Genomic DNA, 23124 nt, shown 5'->3' with positions numbered 1-23124 from the left:
AGCGCCATTATGACTCGGGCCCTTTCGTAGCGGAGACATTTTTACCTGGGCCCTTTTAATGCGGGACTGGTTTGACTAGTGCCCTTTTGTAGCAGGTCCCCTTTTCACACGGGCCCTTTTGAATCGGACCCTTTTGTCGTGGAACTCTTTGGACCCTGGTCCTTTGCATGAGGGGCGTTTTGATTTGGCCCCTTTCGACCAGGGCCCGTTTGACACAGTTCCCTTTTGACTAGGGTCCATTTGTCGCGGAACAATTTTACCCGGGCCCTTTTGATGAGTCGAGCGGTCTAAAGTAAAATATTTTTAAAAAATTGATATTAGCATGAGATACCGTTATCACTGCAATCGACAACTGGTACTTCAGTACAAAGAGAACGTTACACAAACGTGCAGTTTTAAGACACTTTTTAACATGTATATGAATTGTCCAATTCAAAATTGATTATCCTGAGTCTAATTGTCTCTTTCTGAAACGAAAGGCCGTGGGGAAGGGGGACCCTCATACTTTGTAAATGAGAGATACTGGCGAATATCATTTTAGGATTGTCGAGTGCGTCTGATTTGAAAATTTTGCACCCTGGGTTATTACATATGTTTCTATATTTGATGAATAATATTTACTATGTTATTTCGTTGGTTGGATCAGGACATAATGTCCCTTTCAGCATATATTCAATATGAGACATGCACCTCCGCTTAACATGGAATTAGAACCACATGAGCTCACCAGGAATTGAACCCGGGTCTCCCGTCTTGAAGTCGTGTACGCGCTTGACGACAAAGGAATACTGATATACAGATACGTATCAATTCAATGGAGCACCTGAAATAGTGTAACTTACTAGATTACTATAGGGCTGCACTACGTTTCGCCCTCAGAACAGCTCTGATGCAACTTAATGGAGTTGAATGAGATGAATTTCAGTTTAGCGTCCCTTTCAGCAGCGAGGCTATATGAGACGTGGACCTACTAATTAACGTCTGATCCGAACCACATGAGCTTCCGCCGGGAATCGAACCCGAGTGTCCCGCGCCAAAGGCAGCGCTACTTAATGGAGTCATAGATGAAAAATTAAATGTAATCTTTAAGTTTTACGTTCCAAGGAGTCATAGATGAGGTGATTAGCAAGAGTGGAATACTGCATAATTCTGCGGGTAGTTCTCTCTACGTCGGACGGTATAGAAATAAGTCCATTATTCGGCGTGCCATTGTTAGTGTTCAATTTCATCCACATGTTCCTCAAATCACGACACGACAGCTTCAGCTGTATGAGTGGACGCATTATCATCCTGGAATATGGCGTAATTGACCGGAAACACCATCCCGCGCATAGGATACAAACGGTCCCCCAAATCGGATCACAATCACAGCAAGGGCGAGACCGGCAAGGGTCAACATAGAACCCCATGAAAGCCAAGATACTGCCTCCAACATGGTCACAAAGTGTCCACCATGTTTCATGGTTGGGCGGAGAGACTGCATATCATACGCTTCTCTGGTGTCTGACCACATAAACACGGTTATGATTTGAAATATAATGAACGAAGACTCATCCAACAATATCACACGTTTCCAGACATCAGCAGTCAATGCTGCATATTCGCCTCAACATAGGCGTCGTGCTAGCTTTATGGTCCCTTATCAACAGTTTCAGTTGTGCAACAAACACATTATGTCCCTATCATGCAATTCGGGGCGGAATGATTTCGACATAGTCTTGACAACTGGTGCTCACAGCCTTGGGTCACTTTCATCACAGTCGCACGAGAGTTCTAAGTGACAATCAGCTTTAATGTTCGGCAGTGAATGTAACAGGGGGCTTCATTCCAACCTCTGTTCCTTTTCGCTAACGTCTTTTTGCCGTGAGTTTTGTTGGCAGTAATAATCTTAGACACTGATCCTCACAATACACTCAACACACATAGCACTTTCGTTACACCAACATTTTGGCCTCATTGGAAATAAGAGGCTATCTATTTTACACTATCACTGTCTGTTCAGATCGCTGCAACACTGCTATTCTATTGCTCTTCATGTATAGTTTCCCCTAACACATCACCACCGTCTTGAAGCCTCTTTTCTTAATAAACAGAAAAGAATCTTGCATTTATTTGTTGAAGTTTTAGTTCTTTTCCTAGCACTAAAATTATATCAGACGTGAACTGATAGTTCTTTAATCCGAACAACCGGGAATCTGAGCCAGAACTCCTAGCCGTGCAACAAAAGTGCGTTCGCTAGCTACTACTCCAGCTCATGAGCTGAAGATCTTTTTCAGTTTAATGTTGCATAATTATCCATCAAGGCTAAAAGAGACGGTGGATGATAGTGAAATGGGAGATCGGGAGATCACCGAGAAAAGCCATAAGCATGATGTTTGTCCACTGCAAAGTCCATTTGGCTCTGTTGGATCGAGCCAAATACCCCATGCGCCACAAGTAAGAGATCTACTACTGAACCACTCATGCTCCGAAACAAGTTATTGTATATGATATTACAGAATCACATTTTAACATTACCGTCGCAAAGAAACTTTAACAAAATTAATTTAAACCTTAAATTCTCACACGGACTTTGTTTTTCAAAGCCTGATTAATACTGTAATTTTTAAAAACAAAATTCGTTTCAAATTAATTGAGTAGTAGTTATATTTCTTCATTAAGTTGCTTGAACGAGTGGATTGTTTCCGTGAACTAGCAGGAAACATGCAAAGCCCGATCCCTAACAAATAACACGAAAACTTAGGACTCCTAAGTCAGAGAACATGCAGGACCGTCGAGACAGCCTCAGTCTCGAAATCGTTCACGTCCGAAGAGCCCTACCAGCGTACGAAACTATGGACGTCTCGTGCGTGAACGGGAAGGCGGATATGCGCGATGCATACTGAATATTCTGGAAACGCCTGCGATTATCACACCTGGACACGTACGTAATAATGAAAACGAGAAATGCTCATCTCATGTAGTAGACTGCGAGACGCTAGTTAAAGAAATTGAAAATGTGGAAAGTGAATGTAGTAAGTGTGTGGAAATCATTGAGAAGTAACACTTTTCCAGTGCTGCGAACGTTGTTCGTCAAGAAATTTGTTTGGTTTTGAGTAATGGAAAAGAAATTAAACTAGATAAGGAAAATTTCGATGAGACGAACGCGATTTCTCGGAATTGGTTAGACTCTAGCATACAACGACTCCCGACCAATAATGTTATTACACTGCCGGAAGTGGAGGTAGTTCTTTTTGGAGAAAAAATTTTAGCGCTTCTTGAGAGCAGCGCTACAGTTAGCGCATTGTCGGAACAGTTGTGGGAACGCGTTGGTAAGCGAGAACCTGCAGCATTTATAAAATCCACTAACATTAGGGTCAGTTCTGGTTTTGGTAGGTCCGTTGTGTCACTCATCGGACAAGCCATGTTGTAAATTGAAGTAGAAGGGAAAATGTATTACACCGTAGGAATCATTGTTAATGGGCTAAATATAGAACTGTTTTTGGGATCTCAGTTTTTCGTAGAGAGTAGAGCCGTCCTGAATTATGATCAGGGCGTGTTGCAGCTTAACCATCCCTTTTCAATAGAGGTTTCTTTTCGCGACATTAAGATCGAGGAAGATGATCTTATCATAAGAAAATTATTCTGGTAGTTCGACGACGATGTTAAAGATTTGATTGGTGATATACCCAATGTAAGTAGTATGTGCGTGTTAAGTAGAGGATTCCATACGAATGTTCAGCCACAGTTGCTAGATGCAGGAGGATGCCGTGGTAAGGAATTGGCAACACTTTGCACACGGTTGGATGACGGTAAATTCCCAATGACCGCTGAACTGGCGAATGTCGTGTAATCGCTACATGATTGGACAAAAGTTCGAATCCAGGCTACACCAGCAGAGATCAAGGAACATGTCGAAAAGTACACCGATTTAAGTAGGGATGAGAAACAACAATTTATTACGTTCTCTATAAACATAGAGAGATTTTTGACGAGAAGCCCGGGTGTATGCAGAACTATCAACACACTATCGAGGTCACAGAAGACCGACCCCTAAAAGCAAGAATTTATCCCTATAGCGGAAAGAGTTCTGAAGATGTCCTATGAGTACACTAGTAGTCATTCAGAAAAAGGGATGTGCACATGGATATTGGATGCACAAGAAGAGATAATATTTGTTTTGAAGATGTAAGAAGCTAGGATATTTCTCGCATTACGGTCTCAAGTAAATGGATGATAAAGAAGAAGGATTATACGCACGCAGGTCCAAAATATTCAGTTATGCTCATTCTTCCCGTCCTAGACAGAAGAAGATGAAGAAGCGATGCCCCTCATCTCAAGTGGTTCGTTGAACGAGAAAACACCCCTCAGCAGGGTGCTGAGGTTCCCGCTTGAAAGAAAGGAGAAAACAGCGTTGAGGCAGAAAACATGTTTTCGTTTGTGTACCTCGCTTCAAGTAGCTGAGGCAACAATACATAGATTTTTTTTTGTACAGTTAAGTAGTATAGTTAGTTTCTAGGTTAAGAGTGTGATGTTTTTGGTTTTACTTATACATGTTTCCATTTGTTTTGATTCTCATTAGTTTGGAATATTAATCCATATTGTCAATTAGTTTTGCATATGATGTTAGTGTTTATGTGTACTAGCAATTTCAATTATTTGTTTTGATATTATTGTATTTTGATTATGATGTAACTTTTTTCAACACAAATGTAGAAACATGCAAGCGTTATCAGAATAATCTTGCATATCCCTTCGGAGGGGGATAAATGTAATGTACATACATTAGCGTATGTAAATATATTAAAATCATACTATGCATATAATAATTTTGCTTCAAATTTACATATTTTACATATGTTTTCCGTATTATAATTTGCGTTTAGGATGGGATAAGTAAAAGATTAGTTGTGGGAGTAATTGTGTATAGTTCATTTTTGTGTTTATTATTATATTATTATTATTATTATTATTATTATTATTATTATTATTATTATTATTATTATTATTATTATTATTATTATTATTATTATGTGTGTTATGTAAGTATGTCATGGGAAGGATTAAATCAAGACAGAAGTTTAATTAAACGTATCGATTTTGAATATAAAATTTGTGGAGAAGGCAATGCTTTGAGAAATCTTAGAAAGCTGGACAGTATATCGCATGAACCCAGCACATAAAAAATAAGGAAAAAAGTTGGGAGATTCTTTGTCTCAAGGCAAAGAACACCCAAGAGTTAGATGCAGCTGGTGCATAGTTGCAAACTCCATTTTTCAGAAAGAAGAGAATATGGCTGAATCTTCAGTATTCATAAACCTGCGGAAGACATATATGAAAAGAATACTATGGTCGGAGACGATGTGATCTTGAGACACCAAGTCGAGTGCAGCCATTGTTTAAGTTTGCTTACTGGAGTTCGTATGTACATGCTAGATTTCGTTTACAAAGAAGTGTGATAATTTTGGAAGTTGACCAGAAATAACACATTTTGAGCATATAGCGTCGCTTCCAACGGAAGTTACGCCAGCCCGAGTCCAACCCCGAATTTTGCAGCTCCCCTCACCTCACCGGAGCAAAACCGAGGAACTGAATGTAGAATCCTTCACCTCTGTAGATAATTTTACTTCCACAAGTAATTTTTTCGATATTGTAAAGATTTTCTTGGTATTTCGTTATTGTAGAATATAAGTTAGGTTAGTCGCTGTATGGCGTTACTTTTGTATCGTATCAAGAAAGGCTTATTTCAGTACAGGATAACAAGTCCGGCAGTACTCCATGAAGGGAATGCATGATAGATGTAAGAGCGCAAACATCGCTATCATGGCAGGCGACAAACTGAGGAGAAAAACTGCACCGACGATGGAGAAAATGTGAAATTTCTGTTTTTAGGATATGACAGCATCTGATACTTTCAAGTAAGCTGTCTTAGTGTATATAGGTGTTTATTGTAGTGTGTGGTATATTGACAAACATTTTATTTTGCCGAAAACAATGAAAATATGACAACTCCACTATAGCAACCCCTCACACAGGTGAGCGCTCGTAGAGAAATCCCGGTAGGCGGCAGCACAGTCGGGACTGCATGAGAGCAACGGGTTCTCGCAGCCGAAAAATAGATAATTTTTGTGAGAAAACATAGAATACATGTTTAATAAGAACGTGATTGCTTGTAGTGCTACGTGTCATTTGAAAGCTGAACATTTCAGTTATCCAATTGGAACATCAGTTTGTGATTATCTATTAACAATTTTAAATGATTGATTAGAAACAGTGAAAGTGCAAATTAGTCAGAGGGACAATGACCTCTGTAGGCAACCTTTTTCATCTCCGCTTCACCCCGTCATAACATTCGCGAAAGCTGGCAAGCGACCCCCAACCTTTTGAGTAGAAGGTGGGTTTGATAAACACAAGGACGCAGGGGGAATCAGGGCAATTGGTGTCTTGCCGTCGCAAGAGAGGTTTCACTTTTCGTGCTCTTGTATAGATAATTCGGTTCTTGACGTGATAGCAGAAAGATCACTCTTCGCGCTCTTCACATACAGAGGAATTCATGACTCTGTTATAGTAGCGAACAGTGTTAGCTACGAACATTGAAGTTTATCTTAGTAAGCAATTATATTAGCTATGTGCGCGAACATTATGTAAATATAAACTATAACCATACATATCCAATATTTATCTTAGTTATGCAGCGTAGAAATATATATATATATATATATATATATATATATATATATATATATATATATATATATATATATATATATATATATATATATCATCGTTCGTTATTAATTCTGCGCAGCGAAAATCGCAACTGTGTGCGTTAAGTACAGGATAGTGTTGTGCGAACATTGAGAAATATAAGCAGGATATAATAATTTGTTAATGTGAACTCTATAGTAGCAGCAGTGTCATTTTCCCTTACTATTAGGGTGATGAAGTTAGATAGTCGTTCAATAGCCACCTAACAGGCTGGATCGCGTTAGGTTACGCGAAAGAATCTGTGCCTAGAACTCGTTCTACTTCAGGCACAAGATCCAGGGAATTGCAAATTGTTCCCTGAATATTCAACCGAAGGCAAACAAGGAGGGAAAGAGAGTATCGTCATGTTTTAATGGGGAGACAAATATGACCTCCGTGGGACCTACGTTCTGCTAAAGGGGAAGATAGCAGAGCCAACTCCAAGGATCAAGAGGAATACCAGGAGACACCCAAGACAGGAGAAGAGGAAGACCACCGAAGATGCATTGAATCGTGCACGAACATTTAACATAAAACAAAACAGGCCTTAAAGTGAAAAAAAAAAACATTTCGACGAAACAAATCTTAAAATTTCAAAATTTAATAATATTTTTTTCTTCATTGTAAAGTCACTGTGTTTAGTGTTTTTGCAAGTGTTATACGCTTCATTAAAGTTTTTCCAATGAATTTCGTGTGCACCTCATTCTCCACAAGAAGTCTTACAAGATATGTGATCAGTGTGATATTATCATGTCTTTCCTTTCAGCTGTCCTGGAGTTGTCAATGTCCGGTAAAATACTGTGCCCCAACACCGAAGTGTTGTTATGTGAGTGAGAATTAGTATTGTCTCTAACCACCTGAGGAAACACGTAGACCTGTAAAGTAGAGTCTCCCTTTTGATTTGAAATGCTATTCTAAATTATATTCGTTTTGTGCAGTAAGATCACTTTATCTTTATAAATTACATATTTTGCTCTACCGATCATTTATTTAAAAGCTCTACCGACTTTGCTAGTTATTTGCATATTTTTCAGACCATTAGCATTTCAAGATTTACATATTTAAATTTATTTAGATTTTTAGTTGATCTACATAGTAATTAATTAATTTTGCATTCTACGGTCCTTCCCCTTTATATGACCCACTCCATCTCTGATAAGTGTATGTATCAGCGTATGGATACTTATGCACACACGTATAACCATGAGTATTAATAAAAAAAACGATTTTGCTGCCTCTGATATTGACTCGGTGAGAAACAAAGCAAAGTTGACACTCAAAACAATAGGCACTGATTTAAATTTGTAATGAACTACATATTTAATTAACGCGGGAAAGCCCGGTGTCCCCTACAGGGGACAGCAGTTTAAACGTCTATTATTTTTCACCTGAAGGATGTATTTCGGTTATGTTTGGAGTTTTAGAATGTATCTAGTCTGAAGATCACCTAGCACTACGGTGGGATCTCAGATCCACCTAGCGGCGGAGATATGAAGTACAGAATTCCGCATTCTGCGGCCTGAGTGGCTGTTTGCACACTTCACTGCATGAAAATGGCTGCCAAGAGAGGAAACAGGTAATTATATTTTTTAAAACTCTTGATTTATTATCTTGAAACATTCATGTTCACACATAAAATGTGAGGTTTGGTCACAAATGAATAAAAGTACTTATAATTTTGCAAAAAGAAAAAGGTGTCCCCTGTAGGGGACACTGGGCACTGTACGTACATAATCTGTTTCTTTGTATAATTTCCGATTTTGAGAACATAGTTTGAATATATTATGTCGTAGATTTCTGACACTGTATACAAAATAGATACGTGATACTTTGTTTATTATATACTAAGTTTGATTTACGTATCTTTGAAACAGTTTTCCTCAAAGGCGAAAAAGGCCTTCGAGAACATTTCTTTCTACAGAGAGGTTTTCAAAATGAATTTATGTAACTACTACATAACAATGATAATGATTTTTGTGAGTAAAGTGAAAAAAATAAAGAACTTATAAAAATTGCATTGTATTGTTGAAGTTTACATAACCAAACCAAACCTAATCAAATCTCCCTAGACCAATCTGTTTGATTACGTTTTCTATGTGTAAGTAGGTTGTGCTTTGTGTGATAATTTACGTGAAGTTAATTTTCTTTTCAGCCTCAAGCTCCATATAATTGTAGAAATCCACTAAGATTTGACTATAAACTGTGGTCGCTGCCACCCGAACAGGTTATTTGATTGCTTTTGAACCCTATCAGGGAGCTCAGTATAGCAAGCTACCGTATCAAGAGATCTTGGTCTAGGTCCAAGTGTTGTTTTGGATATGGAGTCTAGGTTACCGCAAGGCCTTGGAGCTTACAATTTTTATTTTGATAACTTTTTGACAACATTGCAGCTTATTGAAACTTTGTTAGCGCATGGAAATGGAGGCACTGGTACAGTACTAGAGAACAGTATCCAGAAATAACCGTTGCAAAAGACAGAGGTACTGAAGAAGGAGAAGAAAGATTCGTTCTCTTTCGCAGCAAAAAGTGATATAGTGTTAGTGAAATGGCATGAAAATAGTATTGTGAGTGTAGTGTCTAACTGCCATAGTGTACTGCCGACTCAGAAAGTAGATAGGATTGTTGTTGCCAGAAGGAGAACAAAAATCTCTGTGGACAGCCCATCATTTATTCAAAAATGCAATAAATATATAGCGGGTGTCGACAAATTCGATCAAAATGTACATTCAGTGCGAATTGCTTTCCAAAGAAAAAAATGGTGGTTCCCTCTCTTCGCGTTTGGTGTGGATGCCATTCTCATAATGCATGGGTAATGCTAAAAGAATTCGGCCAAGGTTTAAAACTCCCTTATTGTCAATTTCGTAAAATGATTGTTCAAATTTACTGCGGTATGTATGGGAAACCACCTGTGAAGAATGTCACTTGTAGTGCACCATTAGATCAACGAGTTCCGAATGGCGTTCGTCTCAACTCTGACCCTAAGGACCAAGAGATGTGGTTTGTGCCACAAACACACAAGAATCATGTGCGAAAACTGTGAGATTGGGCTACATATTCATTGTTGGTATGATTTTCACATCCAAAAGTAAATATTGAAGGTCCCTATTGTAATTTGCGTTCTGTAATGCTATTGTTCTACCTTGCTTTGGGCAGCGTATTGAAATGTTATACCAAAATATCCGTATTTAATATTTTGCATTTTGTATAGTTATTGTATGTATAAGTGATATTTGTGTTCATTTATATTTTATTTACAATAAAACCTGTATCTTTTAAGTCAATAGTTGTTTCAATATATGCCCATTGTATTTCTAATGCCCAGTGTTCCCTACAGGGGACACCCCTATTACTCCGCATTGGGTACACGTATGGAATTATTTTCCTGATAATCTCGATTTAGTGTCTATAAAAGACACAAAAACCCAGAAAATTATTCAATACCCACTTTGTAGTAAGTATGGGCTTTCCCGGGTTAATATAGTGTTCGTAATTATAAATTACTATCTATATATACACGTGTAGGTATGAACACTAAATAAACAATTGTCTTTGCTACTTTACCAATACAAAACACATGCAGAAAGCAAACAACAGTACGTCTACTCTCTTTCCCTCATAATACGTAAACAGGAACATTATGAACACTATATACATGTTACCGAGGAAACATAGCCGTTGACAAGTTATGTAGGGACGCGATTCATCCAACTTTGCACATCAACGTCGCTTTTCGATCAACTTGGATCCACACAGCGAAAATATATTTAAAACACTTCGGGCCTTATGCAGAGTCGTTGACGCTAATGGATACGTCAAAACGACTGTGCATAGGTCCCTTCATTTTTACATGCTATAGCTTTGAACACAGAAGCATCTCTTCAATCGACTTGGGTCAATACAGTAGTTCAGAGAAATGTTCTGTTGGTGTGCTCATTCGAGAAGAAAATTGGAAGTGAGTTAAACAATTCAGGGTGAGTGGGAGGAGTACGAAGGGTAAAAGGACTTCAGAGACAAAAGGAACCCTTTGTTATATATCAAGAGAAAAAGAGTGATCTAAGAAACATCCTTATTTATGGTAGTTTGATGAAATCAAGAAGCATTGTACTAACGAGAAGAAGAATTGCCAATTATAGATGAGTGTGGAAAAGTGTTTCAGAAACATTTGGCAATGGCTTACTGTGTTAAAAATAATAGACCTTATGCAGAGTCTCTCTGACGCGTGATTAGTGTGATATTAAATAGTTCGACTAACATATGTTTTCTGCAGTAGTCAGGCCTTAAAATGACGCTAATCATACATCAAAACGACTCTGCATAAGGCAAGACGTGCTTATGGAGTATAATATGATATTTTGAGTCGCTTTATACTTTTCATTTCATCTTTGACAAAATCAATTTATTCGGAATTATTGACAATTTGATTAATTAATTCTTTACTTTTCTTAATGTGTCGTATTTGAAGAGTGGTCTAAAGTTTAACATTCCTTTCAACACTGAGGTTCTTTCAAAGTAGACCTACAGTGTAATGTGAGATCCGAACCACATGAACTCCCAACGTTAATCGAACCCAATCTCCTGCGTTAATCACGTAGACTGGAAGGACTTCTGTAACAAATCGGAAAGTCATAAACGTTTATGACAACAGTAGTCAACATCATGTTAACATATATACCCTTCCTAGCAAGGGGAACTCGTACTCGCGAACTTGTGATGAATTCGCTAGCCAGCATTCGAGACACTCTATTAAGCAGGTTGCAGATTATGAAGATAGAGCAGGTAAAACATCAAGATTTTGCCAATGATATTATGCAAGAAACACTGCAACATGTACATTGTACTACGTTGCGATTACTTTAACATAATTTCCACCTTCGGTTGGCAGCACTTCTTTTTATTTAATCTCATACTAGTTTCTTCTAGAATATACCAATCGAATTCATTAAGAGTATGGGAGAAAACGAGAAGAAAGAATTGTTCCGGCTGTGTAATGAAATATATGATACAGGAAAATAACCAAAAGACGTCCTGACGACGATCATGGTAATAATGGCTAAGAAAATGAAACCAGAGAGATATGAATATTATAAAACTTTTAGTCTCATATCTCACGCAGCAAAAAATTCCTTCGAATTCTGAACAGAAGGTTGTATAGAAGAACAAATGAGAAGTTGAGGAGGAACAGTTCGGGTTCAGGAGAGGTAAGAGCACAGCAGATGCAACTGGATTAATAAAGTGATCGGTGAAAGGTTTGTAGACAAAGGGAAAGAGTTGTATGTGGTATTTATTGATTTATAAAAGGCTTTTGACCGCGTGAATTCCAAATTGTTATTGGAAGTTCTAAAGAAGGCTGAGTTGGAATGGAAAGATCGAAGACTCATGAGAAACTTAGATATTAAGCAACTAGTAAATGCTAGAATAGAGGAGGAAATGACAGACAATAGTGCAATAAGAAGGGGAGTTTGACAGGAATGACTTCTCTCGCCAAAAATATTTACTATCTATCTAGAAGAGAGAGTAAAAAAGCCTATATATCGAAGACAGCATTTCGATAGAAGTAGAAGAATTAGTTGCATCCGGTTTGTTGTGCGAACGTGAAATAAAAGCAAGGATAGGAAGGGCGAAAAAATCCATTAGAAGAAAGACAATACTTATTTGTGGGTGCTAGAATAGAGAATTGAGAGAAAGACTCTTAAAATGCTTCGTTTGGAGTATTGTACTGTATGGGTGAGAAACATAGACATTACGCAAAAATGATGAAAAATGACGAAGCTTTCGAAATGTGGGTGTGGAAAAGAATGGAGAGAATTAACTAGGTCGAGCGGAAAATGAACAATAGGGTGTTATAAATGTTGGGAAAATATAACAATTTTCAATATTATTAAGAAGAGGAAAAGAAACTGGTTGGGACATTGGCTAAGAAGGAACTGTATCATGAGAGACCTGCTAGAGGGTATGGTGACAGGAAAGAGAGGGAGAGGATGAATAAGACTCAAAAATACATGAACGATATGAAAAGAGAAAAATCGTATGTGAAGACAACGAGGTTAGCTGAAGACCATAGAGCATGGAAACTTCTCAGTTGGAGCAAGTGACCTGCCAATAATTCCAAAATACTTATGATGATGATAAGTTGCTGAATGATCTGACTAAACTGCGAAGTTTCCTCGGAGTATTAAAGCGTGTATTGATGACGTCATAGTGCACTTCCTTAATGGGTAATGATCTACAGAAATACTACAGGATGAATTGAAGAGCAACGGGACTATTCATACATTGAATAGTTAGATGAAGGTGGATAATGGGAATAATTTTATTCATGGTGTATATGTTGGAATACAGCACAGGGCCATCTAAAGAACCGTAATCGGTTCCTCTGTTCCAGATCTTGGAAGATTCAGAATCCCATTCAATGAAGCATAATTTGTTGCCCATAAATATTTCTAAAAAATCAAGAGTATACTCTGAATTGTTAGACACTGCAAGCCCGGTTTCCCTATATTAAGGCCACCACTGAAAATGATTAACCTCATTGACTTTCTTGTTTCAGCACGCAGCATGTCATTAAGCTTGACAGGTATCTTGAGAGAAAGAAGGATTTATTTCAATAATAACCATCATAACTTTTTAAACAAAATATAGTAGGCCGAATCATATAAGAAAATAGTATTACAAATTGATAAAAAAAAATTAGGGAAAAAAATCATCTTGCTGTTTGTCGCTTTTAAAACAGATGATCACGTACAAAATAACACCTACAGAAACATCTCAAGCTCGCACCACTTACTTCGAAGGATATCAAAGTGTTGCTTAAGACTGAAGTTCAATTACACAAGACGGCCGATATGTGCCAGCAACACAGGAATGTACCTAGCGGGTAGTTCCTGGATCCCTGACTCACATTGCGAAATTCCGACTTTACTGTAAAACTAGTCTAATTTTAGGGGTAATATTACGAATTTAATATAATTTATCCTCATATTACATTTGAACCCCCGAGATAAATTTCTGTATTCATGCTTGAACTACAGCATAAATGTAACTTCGGGTTATCCAAGGTTATACTTATCTTGAAAAGTTATACTAACGAACATTGTAAATATATGCGAAGTATTTGGTGTTTTAGTTAAAATACTTTGTATATTATTACAGAAAAATAATGTATATATGTATTTTAGGGAAATTTATTAATTTCATTTTCCTTACTAAAATTGCATTTTAATGCTTCATTTTATATTAATATTTTATAACAATAACAACAATGAAATTTAAACATGATTTCCAAGAAGCAAACACAATTTGAATAAACATTATGTTACAAGTGGATGGATCAACATTTAAAGTTTAAACCCAAAATACTGTTAATTTCTCTGAACGTCGATATATTATTTTTTATTATTCTATTGTTCGCTTGTTTCTGTTGTACTAGAGAAGAAACACCTCCTCCTGTTCCCTTCCAGGCGGCAACGTACCAAGAACTGACGAAACGTTGCCACGTTGGACCGCAATGGATATACGTTGGAATAAGAAGGATGCTGAACGAACATATCCAGAAACGATAGATATGCGTCTGCCTACCTCTCTGATAAAATCAAGGCTTCTAGAACCCCATGCTCCACTGGTCTCGGTACCTATTGGAGCAAATATAAATTTATCGAGGAGATTATTGTATTTCCTTTCCTTTTCTGCCTCTCTACGTCAAGCAACTTCTCCAGCATTCACAACGGTCAATGGGAGGCTTGAATGGGCGAATGTGTCCGAACATGTAAAATCCCATACTAGAGATTTGCCTCTCATCCAAGGTATTAATGTCATGCCATCAGGTCGTTTACCATCGGAACGACAACAGCCTGACGGTTCAGGAATCGAAGGAATTCCTGCCGTCATGAAGGCTCGCAAAATGATGTCATTAACAGATGAATGTCTGGTGTTTCTGCCTATGCTCTTCGTGCATTAGAGGCCATGCAGGCCGCGTTGGGTAACTTGATCCCCGCAAGCTGGACAGCGATGTGGCTCACAAACAGCTGAACCTAGTCTTAGGGCTACTGCGATTCGAAAGATTTCATTAGACATGTGAAGACCTATTTGGGAAGATGGTAACGCATTTAACCACGCACCTGCATGGGGAGATGACGTAGCAAGAAGTCGAGCCTTATCCTCTGCAATAGCAACGGACTCTAAAAGAAGTTTATGGAAATGTACTGCTATTGGTGTGTGTACCAAGATGCCTGAGAACCTGTTTTGCTGATTTCTGGAAGGTCCGTATCTGCTATATTTATCCATTTGGTAGAGCCTTCTTCAACTATCCCATCTGGATCCAGGTGGTAGCCTTGAGGAAGGAGAGCCTCGATTAAACGAAGGGATCCGTGGTAGGAATCGCCATATCAACGGTTCGTCGAATACTAAGGCCTCCTAATCCAACAGGTAAGAATGCTTGCATCCAAGATTCATCACTCAAGGAGCAGTTCCAAATTGACTCCAGACCCATTTTGAGGATGTGATCATATTTCTTCAGCAGTGGAGTCTCATTCCAAAATGGAAAGCACCGTAGAAAGTAGTTTAGGCGAGGGATTGACAATGAAGCACGTAGAAGAGAAAAAGCTCCATGTGCTGAAATCGAGTCAAGACGAGACAGAAAATATTCTAATGTAGATCCTTCCTTTGTGAGAGCAGAACCTAGAAGACAAGCATCCTGTTTGCTTAGGAGACGTGTTCCTGGGGCAAGTTCTTCAAATCTTCAAAATAATTGGTCGGATGTGACTTCATCTGATCCAAGAAAACCAACTTCTCATTTTGAGAAATTCAAATGTAAGCCAAGAGCTGATGCTTTCTTATTTATATGTGTTAACGTTGAAATGACTGCCTCAAGTTTGTCAGCAATAGTCCCATCATCCAAATACCAGATGTTTAGTTCAGTATTAATCGAATGTACTAAAGAATGTATTATGGCAAAAAGTGCTGGACCCAAGGGATCACCTTGTTGTACCCCTTACTAAATATTTTTGATTGTGCCATTTGCTCGGATACCTGGCGGGCCGCAGAAGTAGTTTGAAGTGATGCAGCAAAAGTAGTTTGAAGGGGAAAACCAGACATAAATTGTAAGTCACCCTATAATTTCTGCAGCATCGGAAGAGGAATTGAGTGATCAGTCTTTGAAAATACGCTTCACCGATACAAATTTACGTTTTATAGACAATTCTGTTCCTCTAGTTTCATTTTTATAACCGAGTACTCCATTTTAAATATATATATATTAATACGCATATACCAAGTGTTATTATATTGTTAAATATTTTTATGCTAAGAGATCTAATAGCAAATGCATTTATATTTTCTGTATGTTGTAGGTTCTTCTTATGTGAGTGGAGGCTACAACTCGGGGGCTGTTTATAACTCTCTTCAGACAGCAGCTTCTCCGCAACCATCTATCGGAAGGAATGAGCCATACTTTGATCCTGCTACAGCTCGTAATGTGACTGCGTTGGTGGGAAAGTCTGCCTATTTGAGTTGCAAAGTGAGGAATCTGGGAAATAAAACGGTAAGTGTTCCGTAATACTTTACATCTGAAAACCAAAACATTGAAGTTTTTATTTAACATGGATTTAGTAACATAAATTGATTACTTTATAGATAAGAACATGAAAAATTAATACAGTACAATGAAGTAACGGAAATCTAACCATTCCCAAGATAGGATATTCATGTGGGTGATGTACCAGTATTAGACGCAAGAAGTATAATTTTTCTTAAAGCGGTATCAGATTTCACAACGAAAATGGTTCTTGCACATAACAGTATCGATGAAATGCATTAACAGATGATTGCATCACGATTAAAAGTATAAACGATGGATAACATCGGCGATTAGTACACTGACAGCCGAAACTTAAATCATCCACAGCATCAATACTCAAATAATATTGTACTCCAGTCGACGTTGTCGCTGATAAAATACCAACTCGTGACGAGTTACCTTTGTGGCTGAGAAACACCTGTTTATGCATTTTCTTCCTGTTAATCCTTTCACGTCCCTTCCCGCCTGCTTAATTTCACCATTTCATCCACAATATTAATCAATGTCTCTCTTCGACTCGAAGCATATACGTGGGAAGTCAAACTACAAAGTATTGGAGCTGAAATATAGGTAGTACATAACAGTCACACTCAAATATGACGATTGTACGTTTCATTATGTATTCCCTAAGATGGCCAAGTGGCATCTATATAGCTGTGGGTCCTCAGTTCGTTTTTTTAGACTCTAAAGTTTCATGTGAGAGTTCAGTTTCTATTAAGACATAACGAGCTGTAGATGAAATAGTTTTACATAATCATTTCTGACATTTGCCTATCAGAATGTGAAAATAAACCATTTCTTAATTTAACAATATTGAGGATCAGATTCTGCATTAATTTGGAAAAAATATTTTTGTAAAACAACATTGGCCACGTAACTTCAAACATTAAGTCCGGCTAGTCACGTTATTCTCAAGGAATAAGAGCATTTGGTCATGTGATTACATCCTCAGAAAGTATAAATGGAGCCTGTCTTGCATGTTAGCCCTGGAATGGGTAAGACGCATCTTTAACGCTCTTGAAGCAGATTAGTTAATAGATAAAGACCACAATAGAAAAGCTGATTGGAACTAAGAATTCATTTTTCGATAATGTTCATATTGTATCTTTGCTGAACGTTGGAATGTTTATATTGTATCATTGATATCGTAATATTCAAGGATATATTAGCTACTTTCTGGGGTATTTGAGTAGGTGGTATCATGTGCTTGGCCCCCAAGATTTGCAAGAAGTAGGTTGAACGGCCACTTGGTAGTGATAGAACGAAAATTATAAACTGTGTTCTAGTCAGAAACTTAGTTCTGCTTATTCTTGTGCTTCGTGGTCTACGCATCGTTTTCAGAAGCTTCAGTAATCTTGGTAGTTTGGTGAAGTAATTGTTTGGTGAAGTAATTGTTTGGTGAAGTAATCTCTGAACTCAATAGGACATTTACAGACTAGACATTCAGGAAGACGGTCTAGTGTTAAGCTTCGCTTTGTTGCTGTTCGTGATGGGGTTTGTACTGGGTTAAATCTATAAATTAAAAGACCACTTCGTGCAATCTTCGTACTGATCGGAAGTTCTGTGATATATATAAAATTTAAATCCTACATAAGTTTGAAATAGTAGTTACTGTTTATTGAAATTAAAATAAGGCGTAACAGTTTCAATAACTTAACGTTATCTTCATCAGACGTTACTTAAAAGAGATATCTTGATAACATTAAATTATTATTGTTTTATAATTCTAATTGTTATATTTTTTTTATTGTTATAATTTATCTTCAACGCTTGTCATATTTTAACATATCTCTACAATTGCATTTTAATGCTTCATTTTATATTATTTTATAACAATAACAACAATGAAATTTAAACATGATTTCCAAGAAGCAAACACAATTTGAATAAACATTATGTTACAAGTGGATGGATCAACATTTAAATTTTAAACCCAAAATACTGTTAATTTCTCTGAACGTCGATATATTATTTTTTATTATTCTATTGTTCGCTTGTTTCTGTTGTACTAGAGAAGAAACACCTCCTCCTGTTCCCTTTCAGGCGGCAACGCACCAAGAACTGACGAAACGTTGCCACGTTGGACCGCAATGGATATACGTTGGAATAAGAAGGATGCTGAACGAACATCTCCGGAAACGATAGATATGCGTCTGCCTACCTCTCTGATAAAATCAAGGCTTCTAGAACCCCATGCTTCACTGGTCTCGATAGCTATTGGAGCAAATATAAATTTATCGAGGAGATTATTGTATTTCCTTTCCTTTTCTGCCTCTCTACGTCAAGCAACTTCTCCAGTATTCACAACGGTCAATGGGAGGCTTGAATGGGCGAATGTGTGCGAACATGTAAAATCCCATACTAGAGATTTTGTTATTGTTATTATATATATATTTATTTATTTATTGTAATTACAGATGTAGTCCAGGCATTTTAGCAAGAAGTTGTGAAAAAATTCCTGTAAAGCTGAATTTCTGAGAATAATTTCCTTTGTTAATGTACTTTGTCATATCAAATGTCCCCTATTCTCCGGCGTGTGCTTCCTCTCAAAATGGCAGACAAAGATGGCGGTCATGGACTTTCAACTTGACGACTTTAAGCGACTATAACTTTTTTGTTTATGATATTTTGGATACGTATCAAGTATATATGTATACAGGAAAGATTGGAGTTAAGTTTTTATGATACTTATCTTGTCAAACTTCAATTTTGATAGGTTTAAATTTGTTATGTGTATAAAAACTGTCAAACCAAATATCGCTTTTTTATGTTTGGAGGCAATTATATTAGAAGACAAATTAGAAATGAGGAAAATTGTTTGAATAGAAGTTGAAGATAATTTTATGAACTTCAAAATGAGGTACTTAGTTTGCCTTTACGTAACTTTATGTAGATTCTTTATAAGATTTATTATATATCTTATGTATCTTATTTATACATTATTAAGGAACGAAAAAAAATTCTACATGTTCAATTTCGTTCTCAGATTCATAAACAATTTCTGTATTTTCACACTATATCCCGAGACAGTTTTCACACATTTGAGAACGTTGCAGACTAGTAGAACGACTTTCACATTTAGTTGAAGAGTTACTGTCTGCAGTAGATCAAAGTAAGAAGTTCAGGTGGTGCAGCTAAAGATTAGTTAGAATGGAACGTAATTGTCCTCGTTTTAGGGTCCATCCCCAGTCAAGTGGAACAAGACGAATCCCTAGCCACTGCTGTACTTAACAGTCAGCGAGTGTTGACAAACAGCAGCCTCTGTTGGAGGTAGCGTTGCTAGCTGGAAATTCTCTAAAATTGATTGCCGAGACACTAGCTCTGAAGAGAGTACACGACGAAGTTTGTTTAGGCCGTCACAAGAGTTTCCTTTATATAAGCTTACAAGGAACCTTTCCCCAACTTTGATTATGCTTTCAGACTGTGTGTTTGGTTCATTGAACGCTTTCACCGATTCCGAAAGTTCAGAGTTTCCTTGAAGTACTTTAAATGGACCTTTCTTTCCTTTCTTGTACAGAGCTGATGTTGCACCACAGCCTGTCATGCCGTGGAGGAAAAGAATGCCGTCCTTCAGTGTCACAAGTTTATTCTGAATTGCTGAAATGTCAAAACATTTATTTGGTCTGTAGTTGGAACTTGGTAGCGTGGGTTCCAGTCACCACGGCATGGCGGGTCCTTAGATTGCGGATCGAGGAGAAGGCCTCTAGATATAGACGTTAGCTGCGAATATACTGAATAAGCAGTCGCGGACAGCCGACCAGGAGTGGTCCTCCAGCTTGGAGGTTTGGGTAAGGAAAACAACCTCATCCTGTAAAAAAAAAAAAAAAAAAAAAAAGCACTAGTTCAGAAATATTCACAACAGCCTCGGACAAGGACTGATAACTTGGCATGACCTCAGCAAAAGAAAATGGACATGAGATTTAGAACATCGAATATTTGAAGTCTTTATAGGGCAGGCGCGTTAAAATCCGTAACGAGTGAGTTAGAGAAATACAGGATGGACCTAGTAGGAGTTCAGGAAGTTAGGTGGGAATTAAATAGACCTGTGAATTCCGGAAATTTTACGTTCTTTTACGGTGAAGGAAATAAAAATCTCCAGTTAGGAACAGGGTTTTTCGTTCACAAAGGAATATTACCAGCAATTAAACGGGTTGAATTTGTTACTGACAGACTTTCTTTTATTACTCTTAAGGGACGGTGGTGTAATATTATTGTTTTAAATGTACATGCCCCAACTGAAGATACGGATGACGATATAAAAGACAGTTTTTACGGAGAAGTGGAACGGATATTTGACCAACTCCCGCGATACCATATGAAAATTCTATTAGGGGATTTCAATGCGAAGGTAGGACGAGAGGATATTTTCAAACCGATTATAGGGAACGAAAGTCTGCATAAGGAAAGTAATGCAAAGTAATGACTCGTGAACTTTGCAATATCCAAAAACCTAATCGTAAAGAGTACAAAATTCCGTCATTGCAACGTTCATAAATACACTTGGACATCACCAGACGGAAAAACACATAATCAAATTGATCACGTTTTAGTAGATAGAAGAAGGCAATCTAGCATAATTGATGTCCGGTCGTTTAGAGAGGCTGATTGTGACACTGATCACTACCTCGTAGCAGCGATAATACGAGAGATATTATCGTTGAATAAAGGTAATATTCAATTTCCGGAAACGGAGAGACTTAGTTTAAAGAAATAAGTAGACAGCCAGATAAGAGAGGAATACCAGATTGAAGTTTCGAATAGATTCTAGGCTTTAGAAGATTCGGAGTGCACTAGTGTTGAGAATACCTGGATTGAAATTAGAGATAGGATTAAATTTCAGCAAAACAAAAATTGGGACACGCAGAAATATGTAGGAACAAACCATGGTTCGACCAGGAATGTATTAAACTAACAGAGAAGAGAAAACAGGCAAAATCCTCTGGCTACAAAATCCGAATGAAATAACTACACAAAATTTCGCAGATGTCAAGCGGGAAACTTCCAAAACTTTTAGAACAAAGAAACGCGATTTTCTGAAATCTAAAATTAAGGAACTTGAAGATAATAGTAAAAATAAAAACATCCGGGACATGTATAAGGGGATCAGCGAATTTAAGAAAGGCTATCAACCTCGTACTTACATATTAAAGAAATCTGACGGTACAGTTCTCACTGATACGGATAGCATCTTAAATAGATGGAAAGATTTTTTTGACGATTTGCTTAACACGCAACCAAAAACTAGTGTGCGTGGAGAAAAGGAGATACACACCGCAGAACCGTATATTCCAGAACCCAACCGAATAGAAGTAGAAACCACTATAAAGAAATTAAAGAAACACAAATCTCCGGGTGTAGATGAAATTCCGGCTGAGTTAATTTTAGCTGGAGGCGAAAAATTTTGGAAAAAGATACACAAACTCATTCTCTTTATCTGGAACAAGGAAGAATTGCCACAAGAGTGGAAAGAATCAATCATTGTTCCAATTCACAAGAAAGGCGACAAAACTGACTGTAATAATTATCGATGCATTTCTCATTTGTCAACATGTTATAAAATATATTCAAATATTCTATTAGCAAGATTGACCCCATACGCAGATGAAATTATTGGAGTTTATCAGTGCGGATTTAGACGAAATCGATCAACTATCGACCAAATATTTACCATTCGCCAAATACTCGGAAAAAAATGGGAATACAATACCCCGGTACATCAACTATTTATTGATTTTAGAAGGGCGAACGATTCGGTTAGAAGAAAGACATTATACAACGTTCTTACAGAACTTGGAATACCGAGAAAGCTAATTAGATTAATTTAGATATGTTTAAATGAATCCCGAAGTAAAGTCCGGGTAGGAAAATTTTTGTTCCCGACCTTTCACGTCGAGAATGGACTGAAACAAGGAGATACGTTGTCGCCACTATTACTTAACTTCGTTCTGGAATACGCTATAAGGAAAATCAAAGATAGCAACCAGGGCCTAAAATTGAACGGTATTCACCAGGTTATAGCATATGCTGATGATGTAAATTTAATCGGGAATGATAGGAGAAGAATAGAAAGAAATGCAAAGATCTTATTAAACGCTTACAGGAACATGGGTTTAGAAGTAAATGCAGAAAAAACTAAATACATAGAAGTGCGTCGGGATCGTAATACGGCAAATTATGGATGCGTTAAAATATTAAATAATACTTTTGATAAACTGGATACTTTCAAATATCTAGGATCAGTATTAATAGAGGAAAATCATATTTACAAAGAAATTAAGTGTCGACTAAAAGCAAGTAATTCATGTTACTACTCGGTTCAAAATCTCTTGTCGTCGCGAATTCTATCGAGGAATCTGAAACTAAAATATGCAAAACGATAATCATGCCTGTTGTTCTACATGGTTGCGAAACATGGTCTCGTACTCTGAGGGAAGAACATAGACTGAAAGTATTTGAGAACAAGATCCTGAGACGAATATTCGGACCCAAGAGGAACGGGAATGGGGAATGGCGGGAACTTCATAAGGAAAAACTACATAATTTATGTGGTTTACCCAACATTGTTAGGTCGTAGAGTCTAGGAGGCTTAGGTGGGCGGGTCATGTAGCTAGAATGCAAGAAACGCTTTCAAAGTTTTGACTGGAAGACCAATCGGAAAACGACCATTAGGAAGGCCTAGGCGCAGATGGGAGGACAATATTAAGATGGATCTCGCAGATACAAAGTAGAGACTGGATGCAGTTAGCTAAGGATAGAAGTCAGTGGAGAGCTTTTGTGAACGCGGCATTCAACCTCCGGGTTCCATAGGCCATAGAGTATGTTAGTTA

General features: G+C 37.5%; 1 protein-coding gene across 2 annotated transcripts in view; it reads left to right on the top strand.

The window, feature by feature from the left end:
- The window catches only part of LOC145678411 (zwei Ig domain protein zig-8-like), a 998947-nt gene that overhangs the window by 88725 nt on the left and 887098 nt on the right, over positions 1 to 23124 (top strand). For both annotated transcript variants that reach the window (XM_081748532.1, XM_081748533.1), the window contains exon 2: positions 16071 to 16261. In XM_081748532.1, the coding sequence (XP_081604658.1) occupies positions 16071 to 16261 (191 nt within the window). The remainder of the gene's footprint in view (positions 1 to 16070; positions 16262 to 23124) is intronic.

This window comes from Thermobia domestica, chromosome 2 (assembly GCF_964235325.1).
Source record: "Thermobia domestica chromosome 2, izTheDome1.hap1.1, whole genome shotgun sequence".
In the NCBI taxonomy this organism is placed as follows: domain Eukaryota; kingdom Metazoa; phylum Arthropoda; class Insecta; order Zygentoma; family Lepismatidae; genus Thermobia; species Thermobia domestica.
Note: the sequence above shows the minus strand (reverse complement) of the source record. Positions and strands in the feature narration are given on the sequence as shown.